The sequence below is a fragment of the Alligator mississippiensis genome, chromosome 1, assembly GCF_030867095.1.
Source record: "Alligator mississippiensis isolate rAllMis1 chromosome 1, rAllMis1, whole genome shotgun sequence".
NCBI classification, from domain to species: Eukaryota; Metazoa; Chordata; order Crocodylia; family Alligatoridae; genus Alligator; species Alligator mississippiensis.
In genome coordinates this window covers 454,424,190-454,450,711 of record NC_081824.1, presented here as the reverse complement: position 1 = coordinate 454,450,711, position 26,522 = coordinate 454,424,190, and the positions used below count along the sequence as shown (strand labels likewise).

General features: G+C 41.1%; 1 protein-coding gene across 6 annotated transcripts in view; it reads left to right on the top strand.

Moving 5' to 3' along the window:
• FAT3 (FAT atypical cadherin 3) overlaps positions 1-25,744 on the top strand; it is a 641,536-nt gene extending 615,792 nt beyond the window's left edge. For 2 of the 6 annotated variants that reach the window (XM_019496420.2, XM_019496419.2), the window contains exons 23-28: positions 3,478-3,631; positions 4,553-5,208; positions 7,980-8,093; positions 13,266-13,325; positions 15,495-15,530; positions 16,180-25,744. In XM_019496420.2, the coding sequence (XP_019351965.1) occupies positions 3,478-3,631; positions 4,553-5,208; positions 7,980-8,093; positions 13,266-13,325; positions 15,495-15,530; positions 16,180-16,799 (1,640 nt within the window). In that variant the 3' untranslated portion in view covers positions 16,800-25,744. The remainder of the gene's footprint in view (positions 1-3,477; positions 3,632-4,552; positions 5,209-7,979; positions 8,094-13,265; positions 13,326-15,494; positions 15,531-16,179) is intronic. The other 4 variants (XM_059721676.1, XM_059721682.1, XM_059721693.1 and 1 more) reach the window with 4 other exon arrangements.
• The last annotated feature ends 778 nt before the right edge of the window (positions 25,745-26,522 follow it).

Below are 26,522 nucleotides of genomic sequence, written 5' to 3'. Positions count from 1 at the left end.
ATAGTTTACTGTGAAGTAAGCACGTGCATCTACGTGCACATGCTTACTTTGCAGTAAACCTCCCTAATCCTGAGTAAATTTGCTACCTTCAAATGAAAGTAGCAGATTTACTCAGGATTCGTAATGGCACCATAGTACTTGTGTAGATCATAGTTTCTCAACCTGTGGTATGTGTACTGCTGGGGGTATGTAAAACACAGGCAGGGGATATGTGGGTACCCCAACACTCTTTCTCTTGCGTTCTTTTTCTCTCTCTCTCTCTCTCGCCCTCAAAACTATGGCAAAAAATTTGGTGCAATTTAAAAAATTAAATTCCCCAGTAATAATTTGGTGTTCAGCCCTCCTGGCTTTGGCCAGCATCACCTCTAGCCCAGGTACATACTTGAGTTGTGCACCCCTGGTGTAAAAGGTGGCAACCCTACCCACACCAGATGAGACATCTGTCATATCACGGCCTTATACACACAGCCCTTCTTCCAACATATGGCACACATTAGTCTGTAAATATAAAATCCCCTGGAAAAGTTAATGTTGGGGTACTTATTAAAATTTTCAGAAGTTAGGGGGTACTTGCTACTTAAAAAGTTGAGAAACACTGGTGTAGATGACAGATTGGGAGCAAAATCAGCTCCCAGTCAGCCATCTAGTAGGAGGTGGCAGATAGCTCCCTGCCCATGGGAGCTGCCTGCTCCAGGATGGGCTCTGCTGAAAGAGCCCAGATGACTACTATGTCCCCCTGCCCTGGCAGCAGGAAGCTCCAAGCCCCCTGCTCCCAGATCGTGTCTGGGGAGTGGGGCGGGGAGACCCTTATGTGCCAGCCCGTATCCCATAACCATGAGACTCAGGCTGAAAGGTAAGGGTCTCCCAGGCCATACCTCATGACTGTGAAGCTGGCGCTAGGAGCTCCCTGCTGGCAGGGGCAGGGGCAAGGGCAGGGGATCCTGTTCCCCGCCCAGCTCTGTGAGCATGGAGCTGGGGGTGGGGAGGAGAGGGGAATGCAGTATGTCTAAAGAAAATTAGATTTCTTTAAAAAAATCTTTGTATGTTAATAATTATCAACGTAGATAACGAAATTTAAAAAAACAAATTAATTAACATTATTTAATGTTATCATTTCTGTTTACAGTTGCTTAGGAATTTATTTAAAACATAGCAGGTAATTTATTATTCAATAATATATCTTTCTGGATAAAATATTCTGTATTTGAATTGAATATTTTGATTCATTTGTATACAGAAAAATCATACTGCTTCATATAAAAGTGTATTAGATTTTTGGACGATAGATGTCACTGTTCAGTCACACAATGGGACACTGAAATAGCCTAGTGTTCATGCAGTGACCTTTCCACGCTATTTTCAGATAAATCATTTTCTAGCATACAATAAATCATTGTCACTTCTGCATCCTTTAGGCCCTCAATCGTGTCTACTTTTCTTAATGGCCATAGAGTGTCTGAATGCAGTATGCATAGTATGGGGAGTGGGATCTGTCCTTACCAATGCTGTATAGTCACTGTAACACAGACAACAAAAATCTGTTTTGTAATAGTTAGAGTTTTCTAATAGGCCTAGGACAGCATCCAAGAACTCTGCATTTTTGGTAAGTTCTTAAAATAAATATTTCCATTTAACTGATAGTTAGAAAAAATAAGTCTGCTCTATAAGGCCTTCAAGAATTGCATAAAACTGTATTTTTTATGCTTGTAGTTCTGGTACCCTGAAAACTCTAATGTTTCTATCTCCAAATTTGTTATAAGGTTGACAATCACTGTGTTAATCTGAGCACCTAGTTCATCTCCTTTATGTTAAAAATTAGTCTGGCTTCAAGCATTTTCTCAAAGGCCTTGCTCCCATCTGCGAACTGAACTAGGACAGTGGTTGAACTGAGTGAAATGAGCTCGTTCAACACAGCTTCAACACATTCACCCCATCCATAATGAATTGAGTTTGTCTCAAGTCCACCACCAGCACTGTCCATATCATGTCAATTGTTTTCCCCTCATGATACCTATCTCATAATTCAGAATTCAAGCAATGTAAGATGATAGTAGGAAGGCTAGTTCTACTGTATCCATTTTTTTTTGTCCAACTTGGTCCTAAATTGGTTCAGTTTTCAAGCAGTATTAAATCCATAAAGGTAGTTTAAACTGCTACTTAATCATTTGTAGCCCATTTGGATTATTCTGAAATGCTGACACAACAGCTACATTTGAAACCTGGCTGGGGATTTTCACACTTCCTTCGGGCACCCAGATCTGCTACGTTCTAACTGGAAAACTTCAGCTCAAGTGATTTCCAGGTGTGCCAAGGCTTTTTCTTGTTTAATTTCTCTAGTTAAAGAATCCTTTTCACCTTCAGATCTAAAGTCGCTGACTTCACAACACCTCTTACTCCCTACCTATCTGAGAAAAAAGAGACGCAAATTTGAAGGCCTAGTTCACAGTGTAAAATAAAGCACAGCCAGTAGACTGTTGGGTGACCTGATTAATCAAAATGTTTCTGAATTATTAATGGCATCATGGAGTGTAACAACAATAGGAGAGAGTACTAATAGGATTGAATGGAAGGAGTGTGGCCTGGCAGATGGAGCAGGGGATTATGACAGGCTTCAGAAACTCGTGGGTTCTGGTTCTGATTCAGCCACAGCTTTTCAGTATAAGACAGTGCAAGAAACTTGGGAGCAAGACTCTGATCTCACACCCATACTATTGCACTCTGCTCCACTTCCCTGCAGTGTGCTTGTACTGCTTTATACCAGTGTCTAATTCATCCGTTTCTTAATTACATGCTGCCCCAGTTCTGCCATGAGCACTGAGTGTCATAATGCTTTCCCACTTCCCTCAGGGATTAGTTGTTTCGGTCTTTGTTGCCAAAGCATGCACAGCTCTGTAGATGACACTTACTATAGACACATTCAGTATCATTATCAGCTTTACCTTTCTGTAACTGGCTTTTTGATCCTCATTGCCATCCTTGGAAGTGGCAGATTTGAAAACTGTTTCTAAAGCTCTATAAATATTTCTTTATTCTGTGCAGAAACCCTGAGGTGAAATGCAGACCACTACTGCAGTCCATGTGCATGGTCTTTCTTTTCCAGAAGTTTAAAATGTTTCAGTGAGAGAAGATGTCTTCTTTTAAAAAACCTAAAAATAACGGTTGTTTATTTCTGGTGGCTAAGGATAAATTTTTACCTATGAGGAGTCTTTTGGTCAGGCCATTTTCTTATGATTAAAGCCAGAAAACATGTGCCATTGCTTCTTGAGTCCCATTAGCTCAGAGGTCAGTGTCTTACATGGTCCATGCACCACAAAGAGGTAAACTTCTGCAAAGGTGGGAGTGCCGGATGCATGCACATGCTAGAATTCCCATGTACCGCCTTGACTCAGATTAATACCCGAGCAAGCTAATGATATAATTAGACTCAATCATGCGTCATGTATTTGTAGGCTTCTGATTTATTTTTTGTTTCCTCAGGTTATCAATGCAGTTGCCTCTCTCAATACACGGGAAGAAACTGTGAATCGGAAATTACAGCCTGTTTTCCAAATCCGTGTCGAAATGGAGGGTCATGTGATCCCATAGGCAATGCCTTCATTTGCAACTGCAAAAGTGGGCTAACAGGAGTAACGTAAGTGAACTTATTCCAGAGCATGAATGTAGAGTCTGAATTATCTTAATAATAGGGCTTTCTGTACAGGATATATGGTACTCCAAGCCAGTGGTACGTAAAACCATATGACCAATGCAGGTGGCTTACTCAAAGCCCTGGTTAACACACCCAAGAAACCTGCAAGGTCAAGGTTTTAAAAATGGGTATCCCATAAAGCAAGTGGAAGGTGATGTTTTTGAAAATCAGGTCACCCTGATTATCAAGCCCCCCTGATTTAGGAGCTTAAGTTAATGCTGTGGAAACAAACCCCTTTAATCAGCCCCTCAACTTTCTGCTTTTATCACCCATCTCTTCTCCTGTTTTTTGTTAACCTCCTTGCTTACCAGTTTTCTTCTGTTTCAAATTCTAGTTTCCAGTTTTCTGCCCTCTCCAATATTTATGTATCCTGTTGCCAGTCCTACGTAATGTTATCAAATCATCATTACCCACTCTTTACACTTATTAGTCCACATAATTTGGTTTAATATCCTACAGGAGAATCCAAAACACCTACAGAAAAGTAAGCATCTTCCACTGCATTTTGTGCCCCTGATTCCTCACTTAGTTGTTCCATTTTGGGGGCGGGTTTACTTACTGAAATCAACAGTTGCACCAACATAACACATGCCCTCTTATATCAGGTCAAAGGAGCTTGTTCCTGAAGAGAAGAATTAAACAAATATCTTTCCTGTATATTTCCTTGTCACTTACATAAAAAGCAGTGGAATTATTTTCCACCTCTGGAAGGTTTTAAATGTCATAATGTGGCTGGATAATAATATGATCGTTTGTCAAGAGTTGACAGTGTATAAAACAAAACTGCTATCTTGACAACTTAAGTAATTAATCATGGGCTGTGTTGTTTGCTAATTATCTGTATCCACATCTTGCTCTTTTAAGGTGTGAAGAAGATATCAATGAATGTGAGAGAGAGGAATGTGAAAATGGTGGCTCCTGTGTCAACATTTTTGGTTCATTTCTATGTAATTGCACTCCTGGGTACGTGGGACAGTATTGTGGGCTTAGACCTGTTGTGGTACCCAACATCCAAGCTGGACACTCCTATGTTGGGAAGGAAGAGCTCATAGGAATATCAGTGGTCCTTTTTGTCATCTTTGTGTTGATCGTCTTGTTTATAGTTTTCCGCAAAAAAGTATTCAGGAAAAACTATTCACGTAACAACATCACCCTGGTGCAGGACCCAGCTACTGCTGCCCTGCTCAACAAGAGCAATGGGATCCAGTTCAAAAACATAAGGAACAGTGGGGACAGTAGGAATATCTACCAGGAGGTTGGGCCGCCTCAAGTTCCTGTGAGGCCAATGGCCTACACGCCTTGCTTCCAGAGTGACTCGCGGAACAACTTGGACAAGATAGTTGATGGACTTGGAGTTGAGCATCAGGAGATGACAACTTTTCACCCAGAATCTCCTCGAATATTAACAGCAAGGCGGGGTGTGGTGGTGTGTAGTGTGGCTCCCAATCTGCCAGCCGTGTCTCCCTGTCGATCAGATTGTGACTCCATCAGGAAGAGTACCTGGGATGCTGGGACTGAAAGTGAGTAGTGTGGTAGACAGCACCTGATGTGTAGTGTTTCCTTTCTTTTCTGTCTCATGCAATAAGAGCTCTTGTCAATGTAGCTCAAGGTTGGCAGAATGAACCAGCCTGTGCTGTCAGGTTAATGCTTTACAAGGTTGATGAAGAACCATTAATGAAGCTTGTTTAAAGCAACAGGATTAATGCACTTGCACTTGTTACATTTAGTTTATTTCTGATGGAATGTAATTTGGATCAGTCTGGGTATACATGTGCTCTACTTTAATATATCACAGTATGATGAACCACTGGGCCAGAAAGACTCGATAGGGTGATTGGCTTGAGAGCTCTTGTTACATGATTCTGTCCAAGCATATTTCTATGGAAAAGGTAAATTTTAGGAGACATTGTTTATACATTTCTTAAATCTGAGCTCTCTCATACCTTGAACAATCAGTCTCCCAAAAGAAAATTAGTACTATATTGGGCAACACACTTAAAAAGGTTTTTGCAAGAAACGATCTTCTACAAGCAGGTGAATGTATTGATAAATATTTGCTTATATTTGTGAAACAAGTCAGAACTGCTCCTAGACCCATATTTTCAGCCTGTCACCTTCACATCGGCATTAAACTTTAAACTCTTCATACCATCTGTTACCATTATTGTTAAGTCTTTTGGACTTCCAATGCACCCTTTTCACTGATGGCAAGATACATTTTCCATTCTGGTATGATTTATTGTAGACATAGGAACATGACCCATGCTATCATAGCAGGATGTACCAGTTTTTAGGGAACCTTATATTAGGGCCCAGTGTTCCCTGCAAATTAGGGTTTGCATTACAGCATGGGTCTCAGAGGTGTTTTTTGTCATCATCTCTATTGTTCTTCTTAGGATATGGACAAGCTCTTAACTACTTTAAAAGGGGAAGGAGAGTTGCCATCTGGGGTGATGCACTGCATGCTAGAATTTATTTGTTACATCTGCATGCTCCTTTATATCTGCGTGCTCCTTTAGTGATACAGGTTAGCTGTACCACCTTAACTTTGACCCTGAGCAAATCAAGTTTAAAGTGCAGCAGTTTTGCTAAACTTGTATTGTTTCAGGATAATAAAATATAACAGTTGTATTGGATCCATATCTTTTGATGGATATCACTCTTACATCTGTCTATGCTCCACTCCCCCCAAAACAATCATATCAATCTTTTTTCTGATACTCCTTAAAACTGTAGATGTTCACATTAACTAACGCCCTCCCCACCCACCCCCATCCCCCTTCCCCCTTATAAAGGAGCCTGATTCTGTAATATTTAATTCCACCTGACTAGTTTCACTGTTCTGGAAATTATGAATTGAGAAGAAAGGGACCAACACAGGCATTGCTTACCTCTGTATTACAACCCTTTTGATTTCTCTGTGCAGCACAAGTTGCAGCTGAGATCAGAAGTTTCACTGAATACATTTCTAAATTGATTTAACTGTAATTCTCAAACCTGGAGGTGTTGTGTTCAAATTGGACTTCCTATCTCTGTGGCAGACAATCACATGCCCAGATAAAGGAGTCACTTTCTTACCTTTAAATACAGCTTTGTTGACTGAAAGAACACATATCTAAATAGACTTTTCTATTTTATTCAATTCTGCATTGGTTGTTTTATCATACTTATATACCAGACTCAGATTCAAAAAGGGATTTAGAAACCTAACACCTTTTTTAAATCAGTAGTGATTTAGGTGCCAAATACTTCTGTGAATCTGGACATGAAAGCCTATTACAGAACATTTCTATGTTACTTTTTATGATAGCCCAAATAATAAGTGATTGAGTATATATATAGTTGTGTGAGTTTCATTATATGTCTCAAGATGTAATGGTTTTGTGACTTTAAGCATAGGGAGAGAGCATTTATACCATAATGTGTAGTTCAATTAGGTATTCTTGGCTAAAAATAGACAATCGCTTTGATTTGCACCAGAGCATCTTGGGGCACGCCAAATCTAGACTTTACAGACAATCAAGCTCAATGCCCTGCATTAATTACCTGTGAATTATTTAAAATTACACTTTGCCTTGGAACAACCATAGCTAATTTGACTTAATTGTCATTTAGACCTCATGTGTACATGGCTGGACTGTGCATGTTTTGGTGCAAGTTACAGGACTGAGTCAATACGTCTCCCACCAAGCCAATTGTCTCTTTTTAGTCCTTCAGAACGGTGCAGGAAATAGAAGAAATTGTTAAGTGCTTGAAGCTCCTTCAATGAAAAGCACTGTAAATACAAGGTATAATCTACTACTTATTAGGGGCAGAGCAATTAGGCTCTGCTGAAAAGACCCAGGATGTGAATGAAAAGATTCTCATCAAATTCAGTGGGCTTTGAATCTCCCTTTAGTGTGACTCAGTCCCTTGAAGGTGAATAGCAGAGATAAGTGTAACTGTGATTGTATGAGCTGTTTATACCACCAGTTGTAGATCATAATTTTGTTTGGTGCAGGTGCCACCCTGCAGAATCCAATACAGCAGCTTCTTCAGGGCTTATGCTGTTATCAGCCATTTGAAAACTTTTTAACTACTAGTAAAGTGTTTCAGCCATCTGATATCTTTATATCTTGATTGGCCATCCTGTTGACCAATGTATTTAGTCATTTCCTGGGTCAATAAATTATTTTATTTGGAAAAAGCAAAAAAAAAAACCCTACTTATTTGTAGCATTTAAATGAATGTGGTGGTATAAATGCACGTTTCTACACAGTACCATTTTGCTTTGTTTTTGCTATCAATGAAGGTAAAGGGATTGATGAAGCTGAAGAAGTGACCTGTTTTGCAGGAAGTAATAAAGGCAGCAACTCTGAAGTTCAGTCTCTCAGCTCCTTCCAGTCAGACTCGGGCGATGATAATGGTAAGAAATGATTATAGCTTTACAATACTGGGGACAAGTGAGTGTTGGGAAAGTTGCTGACTTGTTTAACCGTTCCTTCATAGAACCATAGATAAATACGGAATGGCTCTCGGGAGTTCATGTAGCCCAATCCCATGCTCAGTGTAGGATCATCCCTGTATAAACCATCCAAGAAAATGTTTGTCTAACCTGTCCTCACCTTCCAATGATGTCAGTCTGTTCTGATGCTTGCCCTCAGAAACAGAAAGTTCTTCCTAATATCTACCATATTTCTTTGACTATGACTCGTGTGCTAAATTGAAATATTTTTTGTAAATGTAATATTTCTAACATTCAAATTTAAAAGGGCATTCTACCCCTGTAAATGTGTATTTATTTAATTTGTTCTTAAATAAAGCATCATAAAAATAGGGAGTATTTTACATTCGAGGGGAGCCTTACCAAGGAATGTGGTAAGCATCTTGGGAATCTATCCAAAGTCCACCTACAGAGGTGGGGTGGTAGAAGATCCAGTAAAGTCTGAGCAGAGAATTGGGGACCAGGAATAGAAATCCTCTCTCTGTGCTCCAAGCTGTTGTACCGAAGACCCACCTTTACAAGAATCTTCAAGATTTTGGGACCCAGGCAGGGCAACTTCCCCAAAATACCACGGTCATGAGCTTGGATATAGGATTTTGATGACTACAAAAGCAGTGTTTTTCCTTCTTGGAGCAGGACTTTTCATTTTTTATGAGTCAGTTCAAAGAAAAACTTTGTGGGGGTTTTAAAGTCTCATTCAAAGTCCCCCCAAGCCCCATTACCTTTCAGTACGCAGCAGTGAGCAACCTCTGGTGACTTGGTCTAAGCTACTAATCTCAGCTAGATGAATGATAACACTCTCTTAAACCTCCCCTCCAAGGAAGTGTTTTGCTTGCCTGCATACCCTAGATCATAATCTTTTTATTTGACATGGGCAAAATAATATACAAGCTGAGTGAGACCTACAAGGGCAGATCAAACTAGCAGTGGTCTGAGAAAAGGCAAGATGTTCCTGCCAGGCAGCAATGACGGATGTTGTGGATGTCTTATTCATATCCACCAGCGAGTTTATCACAAAGAAACTGCACACAGAATCTTTAAGAGCTAGTTAATGAACTGTCTGGACATTCATTCCCCAGCCATCTTGTGTAGCTCTTCCCAAGGTACTATTAAATATTAGAAAGAGCACTTACAGTGAAGTGCACTCACAGCTCTTTTTGATTCAGTTGTGGCTTTTTTCCTCTGACAAGCAGCACAGACATTATTTCTAAGTCCATGAATGATTTTTTTCATGGAAAAAATGGTTCTTCTCTTCATTATTATTTCTTTAGACTGTTTGCTTATTTCCTTGTATTACTCTGACACACAAAATCACTTTTCCTACCAACCAATTTTTAATTAGTGCAAATACTAGCCTTTCAGGTATGTGGACCTGGTTCCATTTAACTCAATGACAAAACTCCTACAGAGAACAAGATTGCACTCTTTGTACCCATGCAGTTGTTGTGGAAGCAGTATTAAAATATGGCTTTTAAAGATAAGACTTCTTGTTCAAGGTCTAAAGTCATCAAGTCTCTGATGCCCTCAAAGAAAATCAGGAAAGCTATTAAGTCTTGTGAGTTATCCTACAGTTGTTAGCACAGGTCAGCATGGATTGGCTCTTGTGAGTTTTTTCAGTGTAAAGACCCAAAAAATGAACATAGCCATAAACTGGCAAAGGCATACAGAATCTTAGAGTCAGAAAAATCTGACAGGAAGGGGCATCTAGAGGTTATCTAACCCAACCCACTGCCAAAGGCAAGATCATTCCTATCCAAACCACCACAAGTATTTGCATTGCAGTTTCTTATCTATCTTATCTAAACTGAGGAAAGAATAGGGGGATGAGGGCTATCAGTGTCCTGCCACTGCAAAGGTCATTAAAATACATCTAAGGGGTCCAAGGAAGAGGGCCTCAATGGAGAAAAGCAAACTCCACCCCTCCCTAACAATCCATACCAATGGAACCATGGGGTAAAATTTCTTCCTGATCACCTTGGAGTTTTAATCCCAGCAGGAGGATTAATACACCCTGTCAAGTGCTTCTGAAGAAGAGGGAAAAACCCCTGACACCTGTTGCAACAGGAGGGGAAAATAATTCCTTTCCAGCATCATGTGGCAACCAGCGATGCCCAGAAGCATGAGGAAGACTAACCACCCTGCAACCTAGGGGCAAAAACATACCTCCATACATCAGACTTCCTAAGTAGAGACCTGAACTTCCTTTTCTGTATCCCCTTCATAAACACTTACCTAAGCTGTTTAATCTTCTTTTTATAACTAAATCGGATGTAGCATTCTGTCTTGTTCCTGCTGCTGAGTGTGGTCCTCTCTGTTATCCACATGGCCATATTCATGCACATGCATACATACATTTAAGGTTGAAGGAATAGCACCTGCTTGAGCCAGCAAATGCCTCTTCACCCCATCATTCTATTCCACCTCCTGCTCCTGTGTTTCAAAGGTTAATAAAGGAATCAACCTGAACCCACACTACTGTTTAGCAAGCATTCGTCAAGGAGGGAGAAAGGGGTGACTGTTATTGAACTTCTTCCTTTGCAGGATGACCTTGATGTTACCTGCAGCCCTCGGTGTCTTCTTTTAAGTTTGGATAATGAAAACACCCAGGTTGCGTGATGGGAATTATTGAAGAGAGCACCATGTCATGACAATTGTTAGTAAAACTAGATAGGATTTTTCATTTTGCAGTGACTCAGGAGACTTACTCAGCATCATGAAGTAAGCAAGCTTGTCTTGCTAGAGCTTTGAAGACCCCCTGCAAAAATACTATTCCAAACACAAGTCTTTCCTGCTTTTTTCACAACAGAAGCACTACTACACGTGTAGGCAGTAGCCGTTCACTCAGCCATTCATCATTGGGATCTTCTCTGGGGCTTCCATTGCCTTGGTGGGTTTTTCTCACCACTCTTATGTTTCCTGTGAATGGTTTTAATCAAGTAGATTTTTTTCTCATGTCTAGCTTAATAATTTCTGATGCATTTAAATTGTTCATCCCAATGTGCCCTGCTCAGAATAATTAGTTTTAATTTTTATCATCAAAATGAGATGCAATGTCTTAAGATTTCTTATTAACCTGAAAGGGAAGAAGATGCCTGCTCTCAGCAAAATGGCTTTGAGCTGACTTTAAAGGCAAGTTACAATTTTCTATGCGAATAATAAGAATGGGTGGGCTGAGGGAAACTTAAATGGAATGGCCCCTGACAGCAGGTTCTCCAAGGCCCTCAGTTTCTTCCAAAAAGCTAGAGCTGTTCTTGGATATGATACACCCTAAGAAAGAAGAGGAGATGGTTCCCTCCAGAGCAGTGTGAGGAAGCTGAAAGCATAGCCTTTGCAAGCCATCAGAGTTGCCTCTTTCGACCATTCTCAGAACTTGACTCGAGTCCCCAAACTCACTGTCTGCCAAGAGGATGCATGGCTGTCCCTGATTTTTAGGGCGTTGTTTTTCACTCTTTAGTTATGTGTGGCTCATGGGTACCTGGTATGAATATGAGTCTTTCTTCAGGTTTTGCCTGTTTTCATTAGCAGTAGCGTAGACAAGCCTTTATTCTGTCTCAACTTCTGCGGTCCAAATCTTGTGCTGGTCAGCTGTGCAACGGGGAAGCTGAGATTTTTTTTTAACAGGTTTGCTTTAATCATAATCACATGGAAGAATGCATTGAAGGGCTGCTCTGGAAAGACAACTCTCTATTTCTGGGGAAACAGATAATTAAATAATGTCTAACAAGTCCTCTACTCTCTGCAATCCATGATGCATTAGCCAGAATGGGGCTGCATCCCTGATGGATCAGTAACATCAGCACAGCTTGCAGATATGTGTTTATTTGAATAACCTTAAATGCCTACTGTTAGGGTTGTGGATGTTGCCTTGGTTAACATGATATACCCCTAGTCCTTTGCTCCAAATTTAATGGCAGCCTCAAAAAGGTTAGCATATATTTTATTGTTGCTATTATTCCGTTTCCTCTATTTACTGCCTATCCATGAGCAGAAATGAAAGGATTCAAACACCTTGATAATAGAGACTATTTTTGGCTCAGCAGCAAGACCATTTTCTCCATTTTTACATAAGCATTAAGTTGAGTCATAGTCATTCAGGATGGAAAAGATCACCCACATGAAGGGCCTCATCCAGCACCCATTGTACTTTGTAGGAACCCTCCCATTCTTTTCTGTGGGCTTTGGATCAGGCCTCAACTCCATGGTTGTAGCCCCTCAGTGTGGGGAAAAGTGGGATATTAATCCATGTGATCTGACCTCTTACAACGGCTTGTTCTCACATGATATCAAGTGCTATTTTCCTGAGGTTCAGATAAGCATCTTAATGGTACTACTCTGAAACCCAAAATATTCTGGAGTCAGCTCATCCCTACATCCCAACCATCTCTGCAGTACCCTTTAGTCCTTTACCAACCAGAATCCAGACCAGTTACTTACTGGAAAATGTGTCTTTTGGCACAAGTGTTTGTGTAGAACCCACCAGAGATTCACGAAAGCATTTTGTTTAACTGAGGTCAAAATTTGGGCTGAAACCACTAGACTGTGTCCTTTTAATTATAGAAACATTGCTGAATGTCCCTAAGGTGCTATCCTGCATGGTGTATACAGTAAATAAGTAAAACACTCCTATTAGAAAATAGATTAAGATGAAGCCTTAACACCCTTTCAGATCGGCGCAATTGCCTAAAAGATAATGATCCCTTGGAGCGTGCAGCACTGTCTCTGGAGGCCTTTAAATAAGAATTAATTAGAGATTAGTGTCAGGTAGACGAGATACTGCTTCAGTTAATTGAATCAGTTGGACAGTCCCCTTTGAATTTATGAGCTGATATCCATCATTGCATATGCCTTTTTGGAAGTTGTAGTTTGGAATTTATCACCGTTTGCCAATCCATTCTAAAAATGCATAGAGGATTATCTGGAATGAAATGTCCTGTGAACCACTACATAATTCATGAATGAGTTGGCAGCTTTTTTTTAATGTCAGTTCTGTCTGTTTAAAAGAATTTATTGTGGTAACATAAAATGTGTGTTTTAAATACTAACCTAAAGCTGTCCTTCCCCTCCCTTTATTTTCTGCTCTCCCTCCCCTGCAAGCTTCCATAGTGACTGTCATACAGCTTGTCAACAATGTAGTTGACACTATAGAAAATGAAGGTATTTATTTTTTTTCTTTATTATTCTGCCACTGCTTCCTTTTTTCTTTGTGAAACCTTACTGTAGAACCTCACTAATTTACACTGACCAGCAAATCCACTGCAAGGAACTTAGATTTCTAAATGAACAAGCTCACAAACAAACATGAGAAAATAAGAGCTAGAGTGATGTATTTGGACTACATCAGGTGACATACAGCCCAATGAAAGGTACATAGGGATTGATCCTGCTCTGTTCAAGTCAACAGGATATTTTTTTCATTGGCTTGAATGAAAGAAGAATCAAGTTCATAATGTAGCCAAATATATTGCTGCATCGATCCTACATGAAGAAGCTGAGATAACAGGGAGTTGTATGGGGACTGTTCTACCCCTGATTGCACACAGGCTGTGTCTTTTACTCAGGAACTGGGGACTATAGATTGGTAAGGACATGGCTAGTTTGTCCTAAAATAACACAGTGCCACTGTATGTGTTATTCAGGAAATCACAGGTGTTATGACAACAGTATTGTGTGCCAGTCAGTCAGGGTAAGGCCTACAATCGCCCTTTGGCATTAATGTGAATGGAGCACTGGATTTGACTTGGGACACCTGAGCTGTAATCTCAGCTCTTCCATTGGCCCCCTGGATGATTTTGGGCATTTCACTTCTCCTCCCCATGCTTCAGTTACACAGCCTGTCAAGACAGAGGTATTGTAGTGTATTGTCAGGGCAGTTCATTTCATCTGAATTGCTAGGGGCACTGGGATGTACTAATACTTTTGCTTCCTTATTTCCTGAGTTGTAAGGACATGCCTTTCACAGTTGTCTCGTTATGCAATATCATTTAAAAAATAAAAACAAAAAATATAAACAAAAAAAAGCTTTAAGTAACCAGTGTTAGCTCATCAAATAAACTTCACTCTGTAAAAAAGAAAGCAAGGGAAACCACCAGCATGGCACCCTAGTCACCTTGGACAGATGCTTAAGACCTCAGGCCTGTCCTACAAGTCAGTGGGAAGTGTGGGCTATGCAAGTCAGCAAATTAGTGAGGTTCTACCAGTGAGTGAAAATATATAGCTCCTGAAGTACCTTGACCTGGGTACCATGTCTTTGTACTGACTGAAGACAGCTGGATTGATAGCATAATGCTGGTTACAAAAAGAGTGTGCACAATATTTGAATGTTCACAGTCCTCGCAACCTGCAAGCCCCTTACCCTCTCCCCAGGCACACATCAGAGACCAGTTTTCAGCTAGCGTGCTATTAACTGATCAGGTTCCATCACCATGTAAACTGTACATCGTGCCTGGTGTTGAGTGAGAGTTCTGTGCAGTAATGAATGATAATAAATAGTCTGAAAGGTCCCCCACCCCATTTATCTCAGTCCTGGCTGGGTAACATAAATTCACAGATTTTAAGGCCACTAAACAACCACTATGATGATATATTCTGCCATTCTACAATAATGCAATCCAGAATTGTTACCCCATAGTTTCCTGCATGTAGCCCAGCACCTCGTGGTTGAATTAGAACATCTCTTTCAGATAACATAGCAACTTGTTCTCTTCTGCTGTTTAACATAAAACCTCCCCGCACTGAAATGCCTTTCTCCCCAGCAGCTGACACGGCAGAGCAGTTTGCAGCCCTTGGGCATGGAGCAGTGGGGCATAGATCCTTCAGTTTCTTAGCTGGCAGTTGCATTAAATAGATTTGGTTTTGGTTCTATTAAGGTCCTTATGCTAGGCCCATCATTGTGGTATCTGATGGTTGTAAATTTGTTTGAAGGAGCCCTGAGAATGGCAGATATGTATATGTCTGTTTCAAAGTGAATGAGAAAAATGGACTTTGCAGTTTTAAACCTCACAGCTCTTTGTACTAAGAATTCTAGCTCTGATTTAATTTCATATCTATTCAAGAATGGCAAATAATTATGATGATGAGAGAAGAGGAATATGACTTACTGATACAAATGACACTGTAATTTATCCACTTATGCCTATGTTTGACTGGTCCAGTTTATCTTGCACATTAAAATATAGAACAATTAAAAATGCTGCTTAAACAGCATAGAACCAGCTGTATTTTGGAAGTATGCATGCCATAAGAGTTTTATATTTTCACATGTAATCCTGTCCTGGTAACAAGCTTTGAATTACCAGTTTTTACTTTCCACTTTGTGTCTGACAGTGTCTGTTATGGATCAAGGACAGAACTACAACAGAGGTGACTTTTCTGAGACACTTTTTGCCTGTTGGACTCTTCCAGGGAGGGGAGGGCACTGGTTTGGCTTCCTTGTTGTTGACATGCTTCATCTGTCTTCTCACTTACAAATGATGTTGCGTCCAAGTTTTGCATGAGCGGTGCACTGAGTTTTGCCATCCAGTTCTTATTTCAGGGACCAGCTGAAGTTTTCAGTCTCTCAGTCATTCACTTTTTGTGTCTTTATACTTGCTTTTTTGAAAGGAGAGGTGGGGGCATTAGGTGGGATCTTGTGAGCATGCTTGATGTATATTTTAATCCTGGTGGAAAATATTAATTTGCAAATGTATAGCATTTTGGTTTCTTATACTCGTAATTTCTCATATAACTCGCTAGCATCCTTCAATATGAAATGCCTTACACTGGTCATGTTTTGTTCTTTGACTGTTTTTGTTGGCATCGTGACATGATGTTGTTTCTCCTCCCTCTGGTCAGAGCATGGCTGACCAGTGTTAATGAGCTATAACGCATGCTGATCTCATTACATCTGCAGTGTACATTTGTTGTGACTATAAGAGTTTGCTCTTTAATCACGAAGGAGCATGCAATAGATTTTTGGTTTTCTTAGAAAGTTATCCTCAGGGAGTCATTGTGGGTTTGTTTCCTGTTCCAGCTTATCATTGGGACACCTCTGATTGGATGCCAAACGCTCGCTTATCTGACATTGAGGAAGTGCCCAATTACGAAACCACGGATGGAGGCTCAGTTCATCACGGCAGCACAAGAGAGCTGGAGACAGATTACTACCTTGGCGGCTATGACATTGACAGCGACTACCCGCCTCCTCACGAAGAGGAGTTTTTAAGTCAGGACCAGTTACCGCCCCCTCTCCCTGAGGATTATCCAGACCAATATGAAGCCCTTCCACCGTCACAGCCAGTTTCAATGGCCAGTACACTCAGCCCAGATTGCAGGCGACGGCCGCAGTTCCATCCTAGCCAATACCTCCCTCCTCATCAGTTCCCCAATGAGACAGACACTTCTGGGTCTCAGACTGGGAATGAATTTAGTACTTTTGCTGTGGTCCCAGGTCAGAAAGCAGAAAACATTAGTGCAGGTAAGATGCCCTTATCATTGCACAACTCTCTGGATGCCTCCTCATCCGATGTCTCAGCCAGCTGTGGCTTTGATGATTCTGAAGTGGCCATGAGTGACTATGAAAGCGTGGAGGAACTCAACCTGGACAATATTCACATTCCATTTGTGGAGACTCAGCAGCAGACACAAGTGTAAAGGAGACTTTTTTGTCATTTGGTCCAATTAACAGTATAAATATTGAGAAGAAATTTTGCTAAAGATGTATCTATATATATTGGGCAAGGCAGAAAGACAGTATAACTTACTATTAACTTGTTCAGAAATGATACTGTATGTGCAGATACAAAGAGACCTAGTGTGTTAAAAGTTATGCCGCAAAATTGTTACGGACAATCCAGAGAGTATGTACCTTGTATTTATTACCCAGCATATACAGAGTTTTTGAGTGAGGGGTCACAATTTCATTTTTAAGTTATCTTTCCCCTTTCTCCCCCAGTTTTGCATAGTATTGTATTATTAAAAGTGATACAGTGTTATAATCTCCCCATAGTATTAGTGAACAGGTAAGGATATTTCCAACAGGTATTGTTGCATGACATTTTGTGTCAGGTGAAGAATAGAAGAAATTGATAATTTAGGCTGCCCTCAATCCTGACACAACATAGACCTAAACAGAAACACTTTTGATGCTGTTAAAACAGCATTTAAAAGTCATAGAAGTCATAAAGAAGTGGGACTGGAAGGGACCTGCAGAGGTCATCTGGTCCAACCCTGTTCCTGAGGCTGAATCATCCCTATCCAAACCATCCCACATAAACCATAATCTAAACTCTACATATGCATACCCTCAACCCTGACACAACATAGACCTAACACCCTAACCTACCACAGGTAAAGCAGGGGAAACACAGCAGCCAATGTCCTGCATCTATAAAAGGTTGTTAAATTATGCTCAAGAGGTCCTGGAAAGAGGGCCACACCCCCCAAAAATCCCCTTAGTCTATACCAATGTGACCATGGGGTAAAATTCCTTCCTGAGCCCAAATATGGGAATTGGTCTGACTCTGCGCGGAGGGGCAAGACCCTCTAGGCAGGAACCTCCAGCTTTGCTCCTAGCAGGAGAATCAGCAAACCCCAGTTGAAGTCCTTAACCTTAGCTGTAGGCATAGCTATGCCTAGATCATACCTAACCAATGGCTGTCCAACCTCTGTTTGAACACCTCCAGTGATGGAGAGTCCGCAACTTCCCTAGGCAGTATATTATACTGCCTCACTATCATCATAGTAAAGAAGTTTTTTTGGTTATTGAATCTACATTTACTTTGCTGCAACTTCAAGGCATTTTCCACATCCTTCTCTCTGCAGCAGCAGAGAAAAGGCACTTTGCTTCTTTTTTATGGCTGCCCTTCAAGTTTTTGAAGAGTGCTATCATGTCCCCTCTTAAGCATCTTTTCCACAAGCTCAAAATGTCTATCTCCTACAGCCCTTCCTCACATGACTTGCCCTTCAAGCCCTTGATCATCTTTGTTGTCTGCCTCTAAGAGCCTCTCTAATTTCTCTTTTTAAAATGTGGAGCCCACAATTGCATGCAGTACTCCAGATGAGATCTGCCCCTGCCAAGTAGAGATGTACTATCACCTCCTACGTCTTGTACATAATGCTTCTATTGATGCAACCCAAAATCACAGTGGCCTTTTGTGTGGCTACATCACACTGCAGACTCATATTGAGTCTGGTTTATCAAGACTCCCAAGTTCTTTTCCATAGAGCTGCCATCCACCCAGGTGTCTCCCATTTTGTATTTGTTTTTTTTTATTATTATTCCTCCCAAGGTGCAGCACTTTGCATTTATCCACATTGAAGTTCATCCTCTTAGCTCTAGCTCAAGTTTCTAATCTTTTGCAATCCTTCTGAATTGTGCTCACATCCTCCGACATGTTCACAGTCCTTCCCAGTTTCATGTCATCTTCAAACATGCTGAAGAAGCTTTCTGTGCCGGCATCCAAATCATTAATAAACGTGCTGAACAGCACCAGGCCCTGTAGCACTCTGTTTAAAACCCCCTGCCGTTCTGACATAGACCCATTAATAATTACCCTTTGCTTATGGCTAGCGAGCCAGTTATCTATCCACCTTATAGTACTTTTATCAAGCCCACAGTTTTCCAATTTGCTAATGAGAAGGTTGTGCAGGACCTTGCCAAAAGCTTTGCTGAAGTCCAGATACACAGTATGCACAGCATTCCTTTCAACATGTCTAAGATAAGTTACTGGTCACCTGTCCACAAATACCTATCTATAGTTTCATATATATGAAGGACCGAGCCCTGCGGGACCCCACTGCCCACACCCTTCCAGGTCGAAGCCGACCCTCCAGCCAATTCGCCACCCACTGGACTGTAGTCATCCAAGTCACAGCCTCTTAACTTGTTCACCAGTGTGGGGTGGGATACCGTATCGAAGGCCTTCCTGAAGTCTAAGTATACGACATCCACCCCTCCTCCTGTGTCCAGGCGTTTCGTAACCTGGTCATAAAAAGAGACTAGACTGGTCAGGCACGATCTGCCTGCTACGAACCCGTGCTGGTTTCCCCTCAGCATAATTTGTCCTGCCGGGCTCTCACAAATGTGAGCCTTGTTAATTTTTTCAAAGACTTTGGCAAGGATGGAGGTGAGACTGACTGGCCTATAGTTGCCCGGGTCCTCCTTCCTCCCCTTCTTGAAAATGGGGACCACGTTGGCCCTTTTCCAGTCCTCCGGGACTTGGCCCGTGCACCACGAGCATTCGAATATTCCCGCCAGTGGCTCTGCAATGATGTCGGCCGGGCCTGCCGACTTAAAGGCATCCAGTTCTTCCAAGTAACTCTGCACCATCTCAGGGTCTACGCATGGCAGTCTGGCGCCTTGCTGCTGCCTCTCTACAACCCCAGTGAGAGACTTGTCCTGCCCCTCACTTAGGAGCACTGAGACAAAGAACTCGTTGAGGAGTTCAGCCTTGTCCCCCCTGTCCGTCACCAATTGTTTCTGCCCATTTAGCAGGGGTCCTATTCCTCCCTGGGCCTTCCTTTTACTCCCTATATATCTAAAAAACAATTTCTTGTTGTCCTTTACTTGGGATGCCATCCTCAGCTCCATGGTAGTTTTGGCCTGTCTAACTGCCTCCCTACAAGCACGAGCAGAGGAGGTATATTCGTCTTTGGTGATCTCTCCTTGTTTCCACTTTTTGTGTGCTCCCCTTTTGGCCCTTAGGCTGCCCTGGATTTCTGCGGTCAGCCAAGGAAGCCTCCTGGCCCCTTTCCCTCTTTTACCCCGCACGGGGATTGTCTCGCTTTGTGCCCGAAGGATTGTTTCCTTAAGGCACAGCCACCCTTCTTGGGCTTCCATCATTTCAAAACTCCTACTCTGCAGTGCGTCCTTAACTAATTGCCTGAATTCATTTAAATCAGCTTTCCTAAAGTCTAGTACTTTCACCCTACTAGTTACCTTACCCACTCGACGTCTTATGGTGAATTCTATTATTAGGTGATCACTGTCCCCCAGATGGCTACCGATCTGTAGGTCCCCTACCATGTCATCCCCCGTTGCCAATACCAGATCCAGTATGGCATTCCCCCTAGTGGGACCGTGTACCTCCTGTGTCAGGTGGAGGTCCTGTACACAGGTTAGAAACCTTCGTGAGCGGTGGGACTTTGCCGTCTGTGTCTCCCAGCAGATGTCTGGGTAGTTTAGGTCCCCCATGACTACCACCTCTTTAGCTTTTATGGTCTCCGAGAGCTGCCTCAGGAGCCCCACATCTATTTCTTCCCCTTGATGTGGGGGTCTGTAGCAGACCCCTACCACCAAATCCCTTTCTCCTTGCCCCCCATGTAGCCTGTACATATATGTATACTGTGCATATTTTACACCAATCTATTAGTCCTAAAACTTAATTTCAGGACCTTAAACAGTGAAAATTTCCAAATATTGCAAAATCAGACATGCTAACAGCTAGGCTCTGCCCAATCATACATGCATGCAGCTCCTATTGACCTTGCATATGGAATGTGAGCATGTATTTGAGGATAGACCTAAGCCCCAACTACCACGTTGTGCTGCTGTTATTGTCACCTTCTGTGCATTGGCAACAGATTTTAACTGCAGTAAGCATGCTATGGCATTCCCATGAAGCTGGTTGTAATTAATTTGCATACAGCATTCTGTCACTGTCTTAAGTTAGCAGGTCAGCTGCAACTGGAGAACAACCATCCCTAGAGTCTGTGATGTAAGCCTTAGGTTATGTAAATTAACACATTCATTTGGAGCTGTGTTGATTTATAGTAGCTGAGGACTAGCCCTGTGTTCTTTGCTTGATGCCTGGGGTTTTCACTTTTCCAAACTTCCAGAGATACAGAGGGGAGTATGCTGCAGTAAGAATATTGTAAGACAGTAAAATGCCTCGCAGTCAGACTGGTTGGAGTAGAAGTCCTCAGGTATTTATTAGCCTGAGCAGTTTAAATGCAATATGGGGATCTGTGATTCACTCACTGCAGTGAGAATACACAGATGCCCTTTGCCCAGTGCTGCGAAAATATTGTTTTGCCACCATTGCAAGCAGTTTCATAGCCTTTGTGTGTCTCTATATTGTACAATGAATAGCATGTCTGCAGTTTCCATTGTCCTAGCTACTTCCTTCTACGGCAGAATCTGTCCTTCTGAAGCTCTATTGAGTAAGTAGATCATTATGGGCTTGGGGATGCTCTAGCATTTTTCCTATTTCTGCTTCATCCTATTTTTGATCATACAGTGCAACTGGATTGTTTCACTGCTTGTATTTTATGATGAGATATTCTTGGCTGAATTGAATTTTACTCATAAGTTAGTCATTGGCCATTCCTTATCATAAATTGACATTTGTTCACATACTTCCCCCTGGTAAGACAGAAAACAGAAGAATGATTATAGCTTGTAACACTTTTTTAATAAAACAGGATCTCTACATTTTACAACATGCTTAGTGCCCCTATCCAACATGCCGTACATTAGTAAGGGATTGGGAACACATGGTCGTTTGGATCAGACCACAATTCTTTATGAGAAAAAAAAATGTAGTTACCATATGAAGAGGTACACGACTAAAAGAGGTGGGCTCCTAGGCAACAGGATGTACTGCACATACAAGTATTATGAAGTACTTGCCCATATATAGTTTCTGTTCATTGAATTTATGATTGTTATTTGGTTGGTTTCCTCAAAGTAGACATGCTTCTGTAACAGTGATATGTTCTGAATGTGTTCATGCTATGTTTCAATCCCCTTTCCTTCTCCCCCATCACCCCCATGGTATCACAAAAAGTATATTTGAAATCTGTATCACAAATTTCAAGGAAATTGAGGGATTTCCTGACAAACCATGAAATAGTTTGGCAAAGGCTGAGGCACAGATACAGTTACGCAGAATGACTGTACATTACTGGTAAAGTTTACAATGCAGAGAAACAGTTGCAAGGAATAAATTAAAATAACTAGGAACATTTAAGGATAGGAACATTTAAGGTGTTTAAAAGAATAAAAAGCTGCAAGTTTAGCTAATGTGCAATAGTTTTAAGGCTGACATGAATTTTGAAGAATCGAATCCTCTTTGAGCGCATGGCTGTGGTATACACGGGGTTTGCTTCCAGTCGACTGTGTTGTAGTACATTTTTAACTATTCTGCAATTGATTCTGTATTAGCTCCCAACTAGTTACTAAATGGACCCACCATCTTTTGTCTGTTATGAAAGTTTTCAAGTGATGGATGTTTCCTTGAGACACTGATATCTAAAGTTATTTTCCTTACGAGGGCATATCAAAAGTGTCACAAGAGGTAATACAACTGGGAGTGCAGCAGTCGCCATACCAGAAAAGACCAAGGGTTCTTACCAAACTTGTTGCCTCAGTAACATCTTGTCAGTAGTGAGCTTCACAGATAAAATACACAAACCTTAAACATACACCGCTGCTTCTGTGTTTTACATTTTATTGCCATTTCGTTTAATCAAGAACCTGTCTGTTAACATGTGGCACAGGCAGGTAAATAAGAGTACCTCTTTAACCTCCTCTGCTCCATTCATCATATTCTAAACCTCTGAATCTTCTCTCCAAGTGAAATAGAGCCAGTCGAATCAGTCTCTCCACAGGCAGAAACACCTGAATGCTTAGCACCACTTTTGTTGCCCATTTTTCTTCTGCCTCTTTTTGATGCAGTGACCAAACGTGAAAGCAGTTCACAAGGTGAGACCCCTACGCAGCATTTACAGCATGGAAGAAACATTCAGTTCTTCTCTCTCCTCAATATGACTCTGTATTTTATTGGGGTGTTTTTAATTATTGCTGTAGTTTGATGAATCCTAACATCCTCTGCGCTCTGCTGGGAAGTGATTAGTGCATGATAAAGGAATTGTTCCACCTAAAGTGCATTTCTTTGTCCAACGTATGATGATTTTTTTTCTGTTTTTGTTTCCCAGGTACCTACTTGGGTCAGACATTTCTTGAAAATCCCTGCTAGTTTTAAGTATCATAAATGATTTGTGCCTGTATCACAAATCATATTCCTGCAGGTGGCTCCATGACATAATATTTCCCTTCAGATTCAGCTGTGTGAGAATTCTCACAGAAATACTTCGAGCCTTTTTGCTTCTCAAATGATGATATTCCACAGCAGAACCACACAGTTAAAGACACTCGTTGTTGTTGTTGGGTTGTTTGGGTTTTTTGCTAAAGAAAAGACTTTAAAAAGAAGGAAAGAAAGGTAGGATGGATGAATGTGCATCACTTGGTCAGAACAATCTCTATCATGTTTTGAAGGTTTTTGTGGGTATGACTTGGATGAAGCATCACTTCGGTTTCTGCTGAAAGGTCAGCTTCTCATTTACCCATTCACAGCTTCTCATTTACATCAATGTCCCTGACAACATAGAAGGCCATATAGCGGGTGTCAATGTAATGTATACTGCCAATACCACACAAAGTGGCCTTAGTGTAAAATGAAAACCTGGGCCTGTGTGCTTCCCTTACTCATGCTTAACATTTTTCCTCCAGTTTATGAACTTCCTGGAAAAACAATACCTGGGCATTGAGGGTACAGGGTATGATTCTTACCCTACCTTGGCTTCTCTCTATGCAGGGTAAAAGAACCACAGTGGCATAAAGGAGCCCTAATGTGTCCAAGGTAGGACTCCCCTGGCACAAGCACTGGAGAAGACTCACGTAGGGCTGCCTTTTCAAGGCCCTCTCAAGCAATGGCATGGGAGGACAGACCATCACACGGAAAACTGTGGTGATACGGGACAGTGCTGTGACTCCAGTGCTGCCCCATGAGGCTGCTGTAGCTGAGAGGCCCTTAGGGGCCTTACTACCTTTGGGGCAGTCCAGCATCTTGAGGATGCAAAGTTGACTCAAAGCCACCTTGGCCTGCAAATTCTGTGCTTTACCCTTGAGCCCTTGCCCAGATCATGTTCTGTAGAGAAGGGAAACCTGGGGGCTTTCCCCATCCCACCCCCAAAAACCCCATTTTTTATCTTGTTGTTGATCCCTTAGTGTGCTATAAAGCAGTGCCAGCCCTTATATATTGATTAAAACTCCTTTCTCTCCTTTGAGAAACTTAGAACCAATATAGGAGAGTGAGAGAATACATGCTAATGAAATGCTGATTGCAAGGCAGCCAACAGTCATGTCCCCAATAAAAAAAAAAAGCTTCTGACATAGGAACAACCCTACAATCAGCATGAATTGAGGCATTGTGACCTATGCCTGAGCATAACTGTAGCTCTTTCCTTAAAAGAGTGACATCATTAATAATTGAGAAAAACAGCTATTTTAAACCAATATCCACCTTTGTTGGAGACATGTTGCTTTTTTTGTCATTTTCTTGAATTACTACATGAGGACTTCCGGAAAGTGAAAGGTTTCAAAGAGGGGAGACACGTTGCCAGACACATTATGAAGTGTACTCTGCGGTACAGTTCTGCGTTTTTTTGCCAGTTTCCATCTCTGTCCTCTCAGTACATGTAACATGATACAAGCCCTTGAAGTTAACAGTATTATCCATTATCCTGCATTGCCTTTAATGTGTTTTGTAGACCTGACTTTTAGTATCATCCATTGACAAGTAGGGGTATTGATTTAGCGTATAGCTATGTCATATGTGGGAGGGGCAGGCAGGCGGGTGGTTGGAGAAAGAGTGAAAATAAATTCATTTCTTTATGAAATAAAAGCAATAATTACAAATGTGTAGTATTATATGAAGGCCATAACTAGTCTTTACCAATGTTAAGGGCGCACTTGAACTGTATTGTGGGAAGAGAGTGGAACCATCAGTACTGTAATATTCTTCTCATAAGAATACCTGAATTGCTACTATTTCACAATTTTATGAGCCCACACTACTGCTTTTCAGGAAATGACAAAAGCATTTGGGAAATGGAAGCAGTTCTCTTTAAAGCACTGTATGAGAAAGATTGTCTTGTAAATTTTACCTGTTACAAGCAGGCTGGTTTGTAAAAGATGTATGTTTTGGTGTCTAAAAAGAAGTTTATAAAATAATGTATATAATGGTTTCAAATTACCAGGCTTTTGTAGATATTTGATGCCAATCAGGTCGCTTTAATTTGTTTGTTTGTTTGTTTGATATAATTCTAAAAAGTCACCCAAGTTGGTTTAACCTTTCAAGGTAACAGCAAAAAAAAAAGTTTTAGATTTGAAACAACAGTAATTTTTAATCATTTCAAAGTGTACTGTAACTTTCCTTTTGGTTCAGATCTTTTCATTTAACTTTTTTCTGTTTTTAAGAAGATGTTTTTATTGACTTTTTTTAAATGAATGTGTTTTGCACAAAAAAACTAGAGACATGATTTTTATGCCATTTCAAGTAGGTATTAAGATCAGTCATTTTCTTCAACGACAACAAAAAAGCAACCTTATGCAAAAGGGAAGGTTATCACTTTGAGTGGATCTAGTCCCTCATCTGAAGGCTAATTGTTCCTTCATAATTGCTGTTGGCAGTATTGTCTTGTGTTCTTTTGCTATAAAAACAAAACAAAACAAAAAAGTGTACAGGTTTGTAACTGCCAAAATTTGCTAAAGTTGATGGTTAAAACAAGTTTTCAAGTAAAAAAAAGTACCCTTGTGTTGACTGTTTATTGAATTTATTCCCCTTTTGGAAATATATTCAAAGGAAGGATTCAGAAGAGGCACTGCATTCCAGAAAAGGATCCCAGAAGAGGTAATGTTAGGAAAATGTCAGTGGTTTTGTTCTTCCTACCATGTGTGGTACTGCAGAAAGCATGGCACGTTTCAGATTGTATTAATACTTCTCATTATTACATTGCAGCAGTGCATCATATGAAACCTCACTCCCAAGCTTGGTCTACACTACAAAGTTTTGTTGATAGAAGTGCGTGGGTTTGGCTGTATCTATAAATACAGCTGACGAAAGCCAGCAAACCCAGGCTTTTGTCACCTGACTAAACTCACTTCTCTGAATACAGGACTTCAGCAAAATACCAGTGTGTTAGGTCACTTTGGGAACAGTTACAATTTAGGTCTCTTGCCCCCATGCAGCCTTGCACAGTGAGCAATCTCAGCACTAGGAAAGCAGACCTGCACTGCAGCAGCATCTGTAACAGTAGGCCAACAAATGTTCTAGTAAAAGATATTTTTAGTGGTGACAGCACTACAGACTGGGACCACATTGGGGACTGTACCCACAGGTGCAAAAAAGGCATGCCTTCCCCTCAACATATTCCAGTCTACTCAGGTTTTGTTACCACGGGGAGTCCCCTCACCCGCAATATTTACTTTGAACATGCTTGCTTTCTCTGATATCCTGCTCTCAGCATTGCAAGGAAGAAAATGTATTGCAGAGAGCTTCAAACACATTTTAATTTTGTTTACTTAAGACAACC